Source organism: Candoia aspera, chromosome 12 (assembly GCF_035149785.1).
Source record: "Candoia aspera isolate rCanAsp1 chromosome 12, rCanAsp1.hap2, whole genome shotgun sequence".
NCBI classification, from domain to species: domain Eukaryota; kingdom Metazoa; phylum Chordata; class Lepidosauria; order Squamata; family Boidae; genus Candoia; species Candoia aspera.
Genome location: NC_086164.1, coordinates 16,484,349 through 16,497,452, shown reverse-complemented (window position 1 = coordinate 16,497,452; position 13,104 = coordinate 16,484,349). Strand labels below are relative to the sequence as shown.

The 13,104-nt window shown below is 42.6% G+C and overlaps 1 protein-coding gene across 3 annotated transcripts in view; it reads right to left on the bottom strand.

Moving 5' to 3' along the window:
- The window catches only part of COL4A5 (collagen type IV alpha 5 chain), a 669,904-nt gene that overhangs the window by 606,200 nt on the left and 50,600 nt on the right, over positions 1-13,104 (bottom strand). For all 3 annotated transcript variants that reach the window (XM_063313536.1, XM_063313535.1, XM_063313533.1), the window contains exons 3-9: positions 8,132-8,221; positions 6,848-6,892; positions 4,920-4,964; positions 4,751-4,813; positions 3,478-3,531; positions 2,306-2,332; positions 723-803 (exon numbers count right to left, since the gene is read on the bottom strand). In XM_063313536.1, coding sequence (XP_063169606.1) covers positions 723-803; positions 2,306-2,332; positions 3,478-3,531; positions 4,751-4,813; positions 4,920-4,964; positions 6,848-6,892; positions 8,132-8,221 — 405 coding nt within the window. The remainder of the gene's footprint in view (positions 1-722; positions 804-2,305; positions 2,333-3,477; positions 3,532-4,750; positions 4,814-4,919; positions 4,965-6,847; positions 6,893-8,131; positions 8,222-13,104) is intronic.

Here is a 13,104-nt window from a genome sequence, read left to right as displayed (position 1 = left end):
CTAAAAAAAAAAAAACCCTCTAACCATAACAGTGGTTCTAATGATTTAGGGAGGTGATGGTGTCCCGTCTGCTAAATGTGTTTAAGCTAGACAGTCATCTGCTGAGGATGCTTTAAATTGGATTCCTACATTGAGTAGAGGATTGGACTTGTGGACCTAAACAGCTCCTTTCATGTTATGGAATTCTATGACTCTGTGAAATAAATGGAAAAATGAAGGATTAAGAGAGAAGGAAAAAAGAGTAAGACAATTGTTAGGAGGAAAACAAGTAGAACTAGCTACAGTGAGAAACAACTTTCAAAAATGTCAGTGTTTCTGAACTGAAGCCTTTAATCCCAAGTCATGAATTTAAGAAAATCTTCCGTTCTTCTCATAAACTGAGAACATTTGCTACAGAACCTAACAGCCAGACTCGGAAATTCCAAATTCAGCCTGGCCAGAACTGAGCTACCACTTGTGTGTTTCTTCTTGAAAACAACTTGGCCTTTCTTCAGCCCATGGCAGGAGTCTCCTTATAGCTCCTTCAAACTATTTTATGTCAGGAGCCACAATTGCATCAAAAAGCTTTGATCTGAGAATTCCTTTGAGTTTTGACTTCATACCCAAGGAGGACCAACCTGTTAATATTGCACTATCATTAAAATATTCTGCATACCACCAGGTTTCCTTTAAAAAAAAATTCCACTGAAGCACATCAAGAACTGAAGTTTTAGCCAACTTACTGGTATTCCGGGTGGACCTGGAAATCCTGGGTCACCTTTCTGTCCAGGGAGGGGAGAGGTGATAATGTCACCTGGCTCACCCTAAAAAGTAAGACAAAAATATGAATTAAGATAGCTATACTCATGATGAAGTTCAACAAGAGGACACACCAAAGTGCCAACTGAACTGTTCAAAATAAATTCTCCAGCAACTTCTTCATGTAAACATTTTCTTGCAGGAACATATTCGTAATATTCTTGCAACCAAACATCCCATGGACATTCTTTTGCTCCATAAAGTGCATATTTATGCTCATGTTAAATTTGTGGCACCAAGGAAAGGTGGAGAGATCAGGGAGAGAGGAGGAAATCAAGGACATTGTTTTTTTTAAAAAAAACACCTGACTTTATTCAGCTTGAAAATATTACCAGAATGCAATTATGTTTAAATGAAATATACTTTCAAAAGTACATAGAAAGGATTTTTTAATCCAACGAACAGCCATGCAAGCATTTAATTGACTGTGTTGGTCTTGTCTCCTGCTTAGGAAACTTCTGAGATTCAATGCAGATACCACATCAAAGCTCGATTACAGTTTGGCAGGATGCCTGAGCTGAAAAACTGATAAGAATAAAAACACCCTAGTTTTAAAGTTGGGTTTGCAAACCATCACCTGCATTAGCTAAGGTTCAATGTAATGTCTGAACAGGCAAATTAAGGCATTAGGCAAATTAAGGTGTTAGGCAATAACTTAGACTATACTTCTAGACTGGGACAATACTAAGGAGTTGGAAAACGCCAGCAAAAGAATAGAAAGTTCATGAATGTAAATGTTCAGAAAATTAATGAGGCTCATGCAAGATGCAAACTTGCTAGCTAGACACAGCTCGTTAATGAACAACCATTATCATTCCATTTGATAGGAGTTGTTTCAATGCCAAGAAATGTTTGGTGAAAGCTTTGTTAAATGGGATGCCAGTTTCTTGCATTTAGCTTAGCTACCAGGGGGCAAAAGAATGTGTGTGAATGTCATTCATTGTATAACCCTTTATTTAGCAATGTTAAATTTCATGTTAAATTTGTGGCACCAAGGACAGAGGTCAGGAGAGGTCAGGGAGAGAGGAGGAAATCAGGACATTGTTTTTCTTCTGCGGCTTCTCACATTTTGGTGAAATCCCAGGATGAAAGAACTCCCATGATTTCTTTTTTCCAGATTATGGGCACCAAGAAGGCTGTAAAGAACTGGAGAAATTTGCAAAAGAAGGGAAAAAAATCCAAATTGCAGGACTGCTTATAATAAGAAAAGCAGAAATACAAAATCCTGCAAGGGAAAAATGGAATGGGAGTAGGGAATTCCAGGAAATCTCAGGTCATGTTTCAGCACAGTATTGGAGACATCTGAGAGGCCCATAATGCATCTGTCTTAGCATCAGTGCCAATGCTGGCTTGCCAGTTCTTTTATTTCAGAAATGTATTTACATCTGATAGCAACGTAAAAAAACAAACAAACAGAAAAATCAGTGACCACTCCCCAAAGCTACCAATAATGAGAGGAGGCAACATGGTTAAACTGTTGATTCTATACTCTGGAAAAAAAACTTACTTTCATTCCTGGCAAACCAGGGTGACCCTGCAGGAAAAGGAGAGATCAAGAATTAAGAATAAGCTGGGAATTCAGAAAACTGGAATCTAGTTTGGACTGAGCAGATCTGACTCTCAGCCCTTCCCTTCCCTTCCCTTCCATGTTTAATTAGAATAAAAAGGAGGCAAAATTGTGTCAGCTCAGGCTGTCTCCTCTAAATTCCGTGGAAAGACTGAAGTAGCTAAAGAATGGACTTAAATATAGGCATTTTGAGAATGTGGAATATGCTACTTCTTTTTGACATTTATAGTTTAAAATTTGGGATCTTAGTCTATACAGGACCTGTACAGAATTTTCTGTATCTTACAAACATCGGCAGAGCACTTCTGCATGACACCAATAATTAATAGAAAACTTTCCAGAAAGAGATTAATCTCGCACCTCCTCTGTTGGCCTATGCCCCCAAATAAATATCTTTGTATTCTCCCAGGCTTTTTAGACTGAATTTGAAACCAGCTGATTGTTTTTTATCTGGCTCTTAATCATGTCTGCTGCCTTTTAACGTCTGGGTTGATTTGTCCTAAATCTTGGAAAGGTCAACTTAGAAAGAAGACTCATCATTTTCAACAGAGATTCCTCCCAGCTCAAGGAGGAAGTAGAATGCAGATTTAATTAAAAAAAAAATCTCAATATCAGGTCCAGGGAACCTGTGGCTCATTAGATGTTGCTGAATTACAATTTCCAGTATTCTCAGGTGTGGCTGACAGCCCAGAATTCTGTGATCAGCAATATCTAGTGTTTCTCAACCTTAGCAACTTGAAGATGTGTGGACTTCAACTCCCAGAATTCCCCAGCCAGGATGGGAATTCTTGGAGTTGAAGTCCACACATCTTCAAGTTGCCGAGGTTGAGGAACACTGCTCTAGAGAATCACAAGTTACCTATCATAGAATGTAAACCATTTTTGGAAGCTCCACGAAAAAGCAATGGAGACATTATTGATAGATGGATTCTATTGGCACCCCACCATAATCAAAACTAATATTCTACTCTTCTCCATTTGGCCGCTGAGCCATCTACAGAGTTAATAAGAACATAGCATATGCTGCAGTAAACAATCAGGCTAAGGCTTCAAGCACAAATTCAGAACAAGTTTATAGTTAAGAGTGACAAGAAGATATTTCCTTTACTTACAGGGGGACCCTGCAAACCTGGGAAACCTGGGCTGCCTGGAAAGCCATGTTCTCCCTAAAGAAGACAGAAGGAAAACTTTCATTAGAGCCCTTTCTTGCCACCATAGACTAACATGGTCCTGTGCCCACAATTCCATCTTGAGAGTGCCACTGAGGTCAAGTGCTTCCCCTCCATGGGACAAAAGATTAATTCTTGCAGTTGGCTGGGGTTACACGGGTTCCTGTTTAGAACCACAGATTACTATTGGCTTGACTTTCTACCCTGCAATGTTAAAAAGCTTTGGAAACATGACTGAGCCAAAAACGAAGCAGCTCTAGGCATTAATTATGGGATCCTAGGAAAAGAAGCTGCTGTTTTAAAGAGCTAGAACAGAGACAATGTCTACTGTACGTCCTGCATTCCAAAGCACTTTCTTTTGGAACTGAATCTGACGCATTGAATATCCTTCCCATACCTCAAAGCACTTGAGATAAATGACAAATTTTGCCATTTACTGTTCAACTTTTTCATGAACCCATGGATTACTTCCACTTTGCAGCTGTATTTGGAAATCAAAGTCAAGGACAGAGAACATTCCTCCAGTTGCTACTCCTGTGATTAGCCTCATCAGAAGACTGGAGCAGAAATGTCAAGCTGACATCTATGCCACTTATTTATTCAAAGCTATTAGATCATCTAAATGAAAAGAAGAGTCGAGATATTACCTTGGAATTTATCTCAAAGGAAGCAGAGCCAGAATTGTCGGTTCTCTCCCCCCCGCCCCAACATTGTTTTTGGAATCAAAACCAAAGTAGGCACAATTTCAAATCTATCTCTATTGCATCTATTCCATTGTTTGCTTGTTTATACAGAAAATTCCACCACCGTTATCGGGTATTTTACCATTGAATTTCATCAGTGCAATCTTTGCAGATTGAAAGATCCCAAGGAGGAGGTTTGGTTGACCACATTTGACCTGCTGATTGCAGGTTGCCAATCACTTTTTAAGTGCCACAGTGGGAATTTCCTCTGTCTACTTCCCTTTGCAAACAAAAGGCTCCTAGGGGACCACCCATCTTTTACAAGAAGCATTATAATGAACGCTGGCTGAAAATGTTCCCAGGGCAGCCATTTTACAAGGCGGCCGGCCCCTGAGACAGCCATTTTGGGCAAGTATTGCTACCATATTTGCAAAATTTCAAATGTGCGCATTCGTCCTGTTCCGCTGTGATCACAGAGTGATTTTCCCACGTGAGTTAGGAGAGCTGTATGTTTACAAATGAGCCAATCCCACCTTTGTGCCATTGCATCCTGGGATACCTTGGAGACCTGGGGGTCCATCCTGACCTGGTAGTCCCTGCATATGGAAAGAAGAGTAGCAGAAGTTGATTGGATGATGTTTGTTTGCTTGTTTTAAAAAAGATTGTCATTCTGCCACCATATCTGTAATGCAATTTACTTACAGGAAGCCCTGGTGTTCCTGGAAAACCTGGTAAACCTGGGGGTCCCTACAGATGAAAAATCACAGATAAGTTCAGATACCTGAGAGAGGAAAACACCGTATTATTTTTAAAAAGGCTCCAGAGCAGACACTCTCGAGCCAGTCTGAGATCAGATTGCCAGCGAGAAAACCTGCATCATATGGGTCATGGAAAAGGCGTGAAGTTAGGTTAGTAAAGGTAAAGGTTTCCCTTGACGTAAAGTCCAGTCGTGTCCGACTCTAGGGGGCGGTGCTCATCTCCGTTTCTAAGCCTTGGAGCCGGCGTTGTCCATAGGACACTTCCGGGTCATGTGGCCAGCATGACGACACGGAACGCCGTTACCTTCCCGCCGAAGCGGTACCTATTGATCTACTCGCATTGGCATGTTTTCAAACTGCTAGGTGAGCAGGAGCTGGGACGAGCAACGGGAGCTCACCCCGCCGCGCGGTTTCGAACCGCCGACCTTCCGATCGGCAGCTCAGCGGTTTAACCTGCAGCGCCACCGCGTCCCGAAGTTAGGTTAGAAAACAGAAAAAATCCCTCCAAAGTTTTCTGCTGATAAATTTTTCTGCAGACGCTTCCATCTTTGGAAATGCCACTTCACAAAATGCAATTAATAAACAGAGGATTAAGGATAGTGAGTGGTGATTAGTTTTGCCCACCCAAGTAACTATTCTTAAAAGCATACTGTCGGCCCTTCAAGGCAGACGAGACCAGGAAACCAAATTCGTGTAGCTCACTGCTACTTTTACTGTAAAGTTATAGTGACAGACTCCGGCAAGTTTGAATGTGCCTCCCCCTTCTCTCCCTTTAGCTTCATGAGAACTAGGCAGGGGCTTGTCTGGGATGTTTACATATGTTACATTCTTGCCCCAGGCTCAGTCCTCTTTTATCTGACCGTTGCCTTGTCAGAGGGTCTTCCTCCTGTCCATCAAGGCCATTCCCTCCTCCTTCTACACACACATAGAGTTTTGTTTGTTTGTTTGTTCCTTCGAGTCAACCTTGACTCCTGCCTGGACGAGTCCCTGCAGTTTTCTTGGCAAGATTTCAGAAGTGGCTAGCCATTGGCTTCCTAGGGCTGAGCGAGAGGGACTGGCCCAAGGTCACCCAGCTGGCTTCGTGCCTAAGGCAGGACTAGAACTCCCAGTCTCCTGGTTTCTAGCCTGGAGCCTTCACCTCTACCCCAAACGGGCTCTCATACATAGATTGGTTTTATTTAAATGCTGGGAGTTATCATTCAACTAAACATCTCTTTCAAACAAATACTTGGAATTATTTTCAAGAGTGCTTCATGCTAGTGTTTTCCCCATCGAATATTTCAATTTAATCAGTTTTAGCTGGTAGAAAAACTTTTCACATCTTTATACCTGTAAAATTAACACGACTTAAAAAAAAAGTTAGTCTATGAAATAAAGGTTAAAAAAATCCACATGGTCTAACTGGTGGGCAGAATATATATATATATATTCTCATTCTGATTTTTTTTTTCTCGTATCTTTGCTCCTGAATGTTTAGGATATCTTGTTTCAGATGCAACACAAAGAAAATAATGTCCAGGTGCATTCTGAAAATTAGGAAATTAGCTGGGAATTACTCACTATCAGAAAGCAAACGTTCAAAAGGGATAGAAAAGACAAAGAAAGAACCAGGAATTACTTTTTATTTATTTAGTTTCTTTATCATATTTATACAGCCATATTATAATAAACACCACTGAGGTTTGCTCTGCTCAAGCAGCATGACTGAGAAAGCGTAAAACCTTGGGACAACAGGGAACTCTATCACTTAAATCTTTGGTATTTATGCACATACGTATGTATGTAACATGCTTGTATGTCACCATCAAAAGCAACTCTCCATGGCTCATATCTACTTTCTGCTTTATTCCAGAAATCAAAAACATCACTTACTCGAATGCCTTTGGGTCCTGTGGGCCCTGAAAGTCCACTATCACCCTGCAAGAAGAGGAAGACAAAGAGTGACCAAGGCCTTTGATGGCAAGAACAGAATGTTTTCTAGAAAAGCAGATATCCAATGGTCCCTGCTGGTCCATGTGGCGTCTTCAACAAGGAGGAGTTTGCTCTGCCTACTCCTGACCTGGTTAAGAACATGAGAACGTAAGCAGTGCCCTGCTGGGTCAGGCCTCTGGCCAATTTAGTCCAGCAGTGTGTTCTCACAGTGGCAAACCAACTGCCCTAGGAAGCCCACTAGTCTCCTGGATGTGGGTGTGTACCTTCAAGTTAGGTTTTGAAGCCTGGCAACTGCCTGGATATGTCCCTGCAGGTTTCTTGGCATGATTCCAGAAGTGGTTGGCCATTTGCCACTGTCACCCAGTTGGCTTCATACCTAAGGTGGGACTAGAACTTACAGTCTCCTGGTTTCTAGCCTGGTGCCTTGACCATTACACCAAGCAGGCTCTCTAGTCCTAGCAGAAAGCAAAATGAACATCTGAAAAGAGCTCATCCAAGGTGGCTACGCCCTGCAATTACGCGCTCTACTTGGGGCTGCCCTTGAAGAGCATTCGGAAGCTTCAACTGGTGCAGAATGCCGCTGCACGGATAGTAAATGGTGTCGGGTACTCGACACATGTCACACCACTACTACGTGAGCTGCATTGGTTGCCAGTGTGCTTCCGGGTGCAATTCAAGGTGCTGGTTGTCACCTTTAAAGCCCTTTGTGGCTTGGGGCCAGGTTACCTAAGGAACCGCCTTCTCCCAGTTGTTTCTGCCCATCCAATTCAATCTAGTAGGTTGGGTATGCTGCAGGCCCCATCAACCAGGGAGTGTCGGTTGGCGGGAACTAGAAGGCGTGCCTTCTCTTCTGTAGCGCCTGCCCTCTGGAACATCCTCCCTCCAGAAATTAGGATGTCCCCGACCCTGTTGGCCTTTCGTAAGGCCGTGAAGACCTGGCTTTGTGCCCGGGGCCTGGGGCCTTGAGCGTGTGGATGGTCCCACCTCTTGGCTGTATTAACATCCATGCATTGCTTGCTTGGCAGCCATGTATATTTATTTTGTATTTATTTTATATTTTAACTGTTTTAATTGTAATTGTTTTAATTGTTTTATAGTTTTATTGTTGTAAGCCGCCCAGAGTCACTCGCTGAGATGGGCGGCTATAGAAATCAAATAAATAAACAAATAAACAAATAAACACATAAATTGTAGCACCCAAAATGGCTCTTTACAATCACTCACCTTTTCGCCGCGGGGTCCAGATGGCCCTTCTGGTCCAGGGAAACCAGGCAAACCGGGCTGGCCTTGCAAACCTGGGAAACCTCGATCACCCTGTCCCCAAAAAAGGAACAACCATGAATGAGCCGTTCCCTAGGCAGCACAGAATCTTGGGATTGATTGAAATGGTATTATGGCTTAATTTATGTCAACGTACCACCACCTCTGTCGAAGAATCAAGCATCGCAGAGATTTCAGCAAGATGGTTTAATGCAAGAATTAGGGCTAATGTACACAGCCTTGGAAACTGTGATAGGAACTTCCAGCTCTCCTTTATTAGCAAGTCCTTTAAGGTGGAGTATCTGACTTTTTCTCCCTGGCCTTTCTGCAACCCAGACTCAACTGTCATTTGTGAACTAAACCACTGAAAAGCTCTTCTCTCAGCTGCTTGCTGATGTCCAAATGACCTTCTTTTCTTCCTCAGACTCCTCACAATCCCTTTCCTTACACTTCCCGTGCAAAATGCCACAGCCAGAATCATAAATTACCAATTTGTTATTTTATTATACTCATTACCAATCACTTACACCTTCTTCTTCTACTGGACCGGGACTGAGATGCAGAGGATGACAATGATCCAGTGATAATAATGATATTAAAACTACTCTCAGCCACTCTCCTTAGGATTCCAAGGTTCAGCAAAATTTGAATTGCATTGTGGTTGCCTGAAGTTTTCTTTCCCTGGAAAGCTGAAACCGAGGTGTCACTTTAGTCCAGTTGGAAATCTGCAAAGGATCTGCACTATAATTGTTTTTCAATGGCTATTGCTGTCAAAACACTGGGGCAAAGTCAAACTAGATCAAGTGTGTGTGTGTGTGTGTGTGTGTGAAGCTACATACAAGAAAATTAAATAACAGAGCAGGGTAAGTTCAGGCTTGTCTTAACAGATCATATGTACATCTGAAAAGATGAGTCTAGGGAAATCAGGATACATTAGTTAACTGCAGCCTCTTTTGGAGGAATTGTTTCCCTGTGTTTACCACCAAAAATCCCACCAGGACTAGCACTAACAACATCCACTGTACCCTAGAAAAATTCCACATTTATTTATTATTCAAATTTTATTACCACATTGCTTTGTTTCTCTACTGAAGAGGAGAGAGGTGCACTAGAATTGCCACCATGCTGCCTTTTATTTTATTGATCCATAGCAATCACATCCCACTCGTCTGCCAAAAGGCTTTGGTGGAAAGCAGATGTAATACGATAGAAGCATTCATGCCAGCAGCCTTCCAATCAAAAAGGGAAAAAAGGAAGCTTGGGTTCTAGTTCATAAAATATTAGCCCACAATCAGTTGGATACAGTTGGGAAAGGGAAAGCTCACATAGCTGATCTTGATGGCCCGTGATTGCTTGATCAGATTAAGTCCCATCAAGCTGGTGTCGACTCTTAACAACACAAGCATGCTTTCTCCAGGTTGACCCATGTTCAGCCTGGCCTTTTAGGCTCTCGGTGGCATGCTCATTTCTGTTGTAACCAAGTCCATCCATCCCAACTCTTCTGGGGAGAGAGTGTTCCTACAAACTCCAGAAGGTTCTGCTCTTCCACTGGATTATCATGCCAAGACAGCTGATCTGGGGGTGGGCTGGCAGGTTTTCCAGAAGTTAATCCTCCCAAACAGAAACAGATTGTGTCTCCTGGAGGCAGCCTAGCCCCCAAACTGTCCTATTTCATCCTGCAATTTTTGGTTTTGTACAGCCTTAATGGTCTGGCTTGGTTTCCCTCTTTAGCTTTCTTTGCATGAGACTTGCTATAACCAAGTACATCTGAATCCATCCTGGCTGTCCACATTTCCCATTTCTGAAGAAGCCCCATGGGATGCCTTTTTGGCAGGTTGAATGAAAGCATGTGAGGCCATGAAGACTGGACTCTGAAAAACAGGACATTCTCTCTCTCTTTCCCTCCCTCTCCCCCACACCCCCACATATGCATGCCTTGGTCATCTAACCACTGAATAACAACTTATTCCACTTAGAAGAATATCTATGAAAGTTTTATTCACTGAAATAAATTTTGAAAGTAAATTCTCTTTCATTAGCTTGGATGAGAACTCCCAAGGGGGACAGCAATACAATTATTTGCTATATTCTGTTTGCTTCACACACTATAGCGGCAGACTTGTTTTCTGCTGGTGGATAAAAGGATTTATTTTCAATGCAAAGCACCAGAAGCAATATCAAAACCTGCTTCCATGAACTGTGCCATCTGGGAGAAAAAAAAATCCAAGGAACAGAAGAGTTCTATCAATTTCTCAATATGAATTAGCATCTATAAGAATCTCCATTGGTTTGGACAGGCTTTTCTCTGGAGCAGAATATAGGCTGAAAACATTGCATGGATTCATACACATCAATGCTGGGGAGACAGGCTCTTTCTTTCTCCCTTTGTTCAGAGAAAGAGGGCATGGCTGTGATGTCCCCCAAGGATAGAGAGGGCCAAAAATGTGAATCCACTTTTTCTAGAGTTTTGGACAGGGTTAGTAAAGCAGGTGCCACCTAGATGGCAAGGCCCAGTCAGCCTTGGCCAATCTTACAAAACTAAGGAGGGTGGCCCTTGTTAATAATTAGACCATGGCTGGCTGGGGAATTTGGGGAGTTGAAGTTCACACATCTTAAAGTTGCTGAGGTTGAGAAACACTGAATTAGACAAATGGTCACGGGGGAATTCTGAGGTTGTAGACTAGACTGGAACATTGAAAAAACATTGCCAAAGAAATGCTTCATTTCTGCAGTGGTGCCAAGGAATCCACATGGACAATTCCAAGAAATCGCCAAGAGACTAGTTGAGCTTAGGGAAGTTTGTAATTCCCAGAAGGTGGAAGTGCCAAGCTACCCTTCTCTGGAAACTAAGCAGGGTCAGATCTGGTTAATATCTGGATGGAGACTAGGACTGTAGGCTAGAGGGAGAAGTCTCAGAAAAAGACAGTGGCAAACTACAGCCGTGTTGCTGCAAAAATAATAATAATAATAATAATAATAATAATAAAACTACAGATGTTTTTGTAAAGTCACCAGGGGTCAAGCCACACTTCAGAGGGTCTTTAACTCCAGGAAAACAAGTGCCTTAAGACTTTGGGAGGGGTAAATTCACCTCTCTTATTGTGTGCACGTTTAAGAAAAATCTGAAATCATAGCAGCATTATTAGCAGTTTGATGCTGAATTTCAGCCCTGCAATTTAGGTTCTCAGCCAAGTGTGGTTTCTTGGCTGAACCACTCTGAGCTAAGCCAAATCAAATAAAGCCCATTATTGACCAAGCACAACAGTCACTGTGAAAAAAAACCACCACATTCACTACGAAATAACGCTGGCAGCTAGGGGTGAGCCAAACTTTTCAAAATTCAAGGCATTTTGAGTCTGAATCAGGTTCTTCTGACCTTAAGAGGAAACCTTAGGCTGGTGTCCCGATTCCACTAGAGGTGTTCTGAGTTCCAAACTGGCCTTGTCTGGAGCTCACGTTGTTCTAGCAGCTGAGGAAGGCTGATCTGAAGCCAAAATGGGGTTTCAAGCTTGGAGCATTTAACAATCAAAACATTTTTTGCACCACTAGTGTGCATAGCTCAAAAGTCAAAATAAAATATGGGTTCTGGCGGATGGAACCCAGGAAAAAGCTCCGCCTACTGTTGGAAACAGTTTCCCAGCTGGGAAGTTGGGAACTTGAGCAATTCAGAGCTTTAAAAATATATTAAGGAGCAACGTGTTTGAAAAGGGGAGTTTCACATGGTTTTCTGGGACTTGCAGTCACTTTGTGTATAAATGGCTGCTTGTTTACTCTGTGCACAAATCATGCAATTGTGGGATGCACTTCTGCTGTTCTGCCCAATATCTTGAAAACTGGCCACAGGGGCAGCAAGGTGAAGAAGAGGTTGAGTTGAGATGAGGCAAAGACTGAAGCACTGAGAAGAAATATGTAGTCCTCGACTTATGACCACAATTGGGACTGGAACATCTGTTGCTAAGAGAGGCAGTTGTTAAGTGAGTCACATCAATTTTACAGCCCTTTTTTCCCACAGTCATTAAGCGAATCACTGTGGTTGTTAAGCAAATAACCGCAGTCGTTGAGTGAATCTGGCTTCCCCCATTGAAATTGCTTGTCAGAAGCCGGCTGGGAAGGTTGCAAATGGTGACCACATGACCCAGGCATGCTGCAACCATCGTAAGTGCAAGACAGTTGCCAAGTGTCTGAATTTTGATAACGTGACTACAGGGCCGCTGCAATGGTCATAAGTGCGAGGACCGACTGTAAGCCACTTTTTCCAGCACTGTCGTAACTTTGAATGGTCGCTAAATGAATGGTTGTGAGTCAGGGGCTACCTGTATGCCATTGTTATCTGAAAATGTTTTATGGGTATGGAAATGGCTTTGGCCAACTGTAACAGTCCCAAGGTGGGTAAAAGCATTCTTGACTACGGTGTCTACTCTGGGCTGCATTCAGACCACATGCTAAGCCCCAAACTAGGATGTGCTGTGTCTTACCTGCACTGTGTGAGATTCCTTAATCAACATCTTAGGTTTGTCATATCACCTGTCCTTTGGGGGATGTCATGTTCGCCGTTTCAATGTCTTTGATGCATCGTAACGTTTCGCATGTCATTAATTGGATGCGTGTTTCATCTTTCTGGGGAGGATGGGAACGGTTATCTTTTGGCTTTGCTTTGGAATGTATTTGTATTATCTTTTGCGCTCAAGGTTACTTTCCCAGGCTAGCAACTCTGACGATTGCTAGCACCTGTGCCGGGCGGGGCTGTTACGAGGGAGGCGGGATACGTTTGCACCAAGGGTTTAAGTTTGTATTTGGCGTGCTTTTGCTCATTCTCAGCTTTCTCTGTATTTGTCTTTAGTACTCTAATAAATCAGATTTCATTTAGCAGCCTCTTGTGAGTCTGAGTATTTGGGGCTGGGGCAATCCTTACATAAAGCTGAGAATCTAAGTTCCTA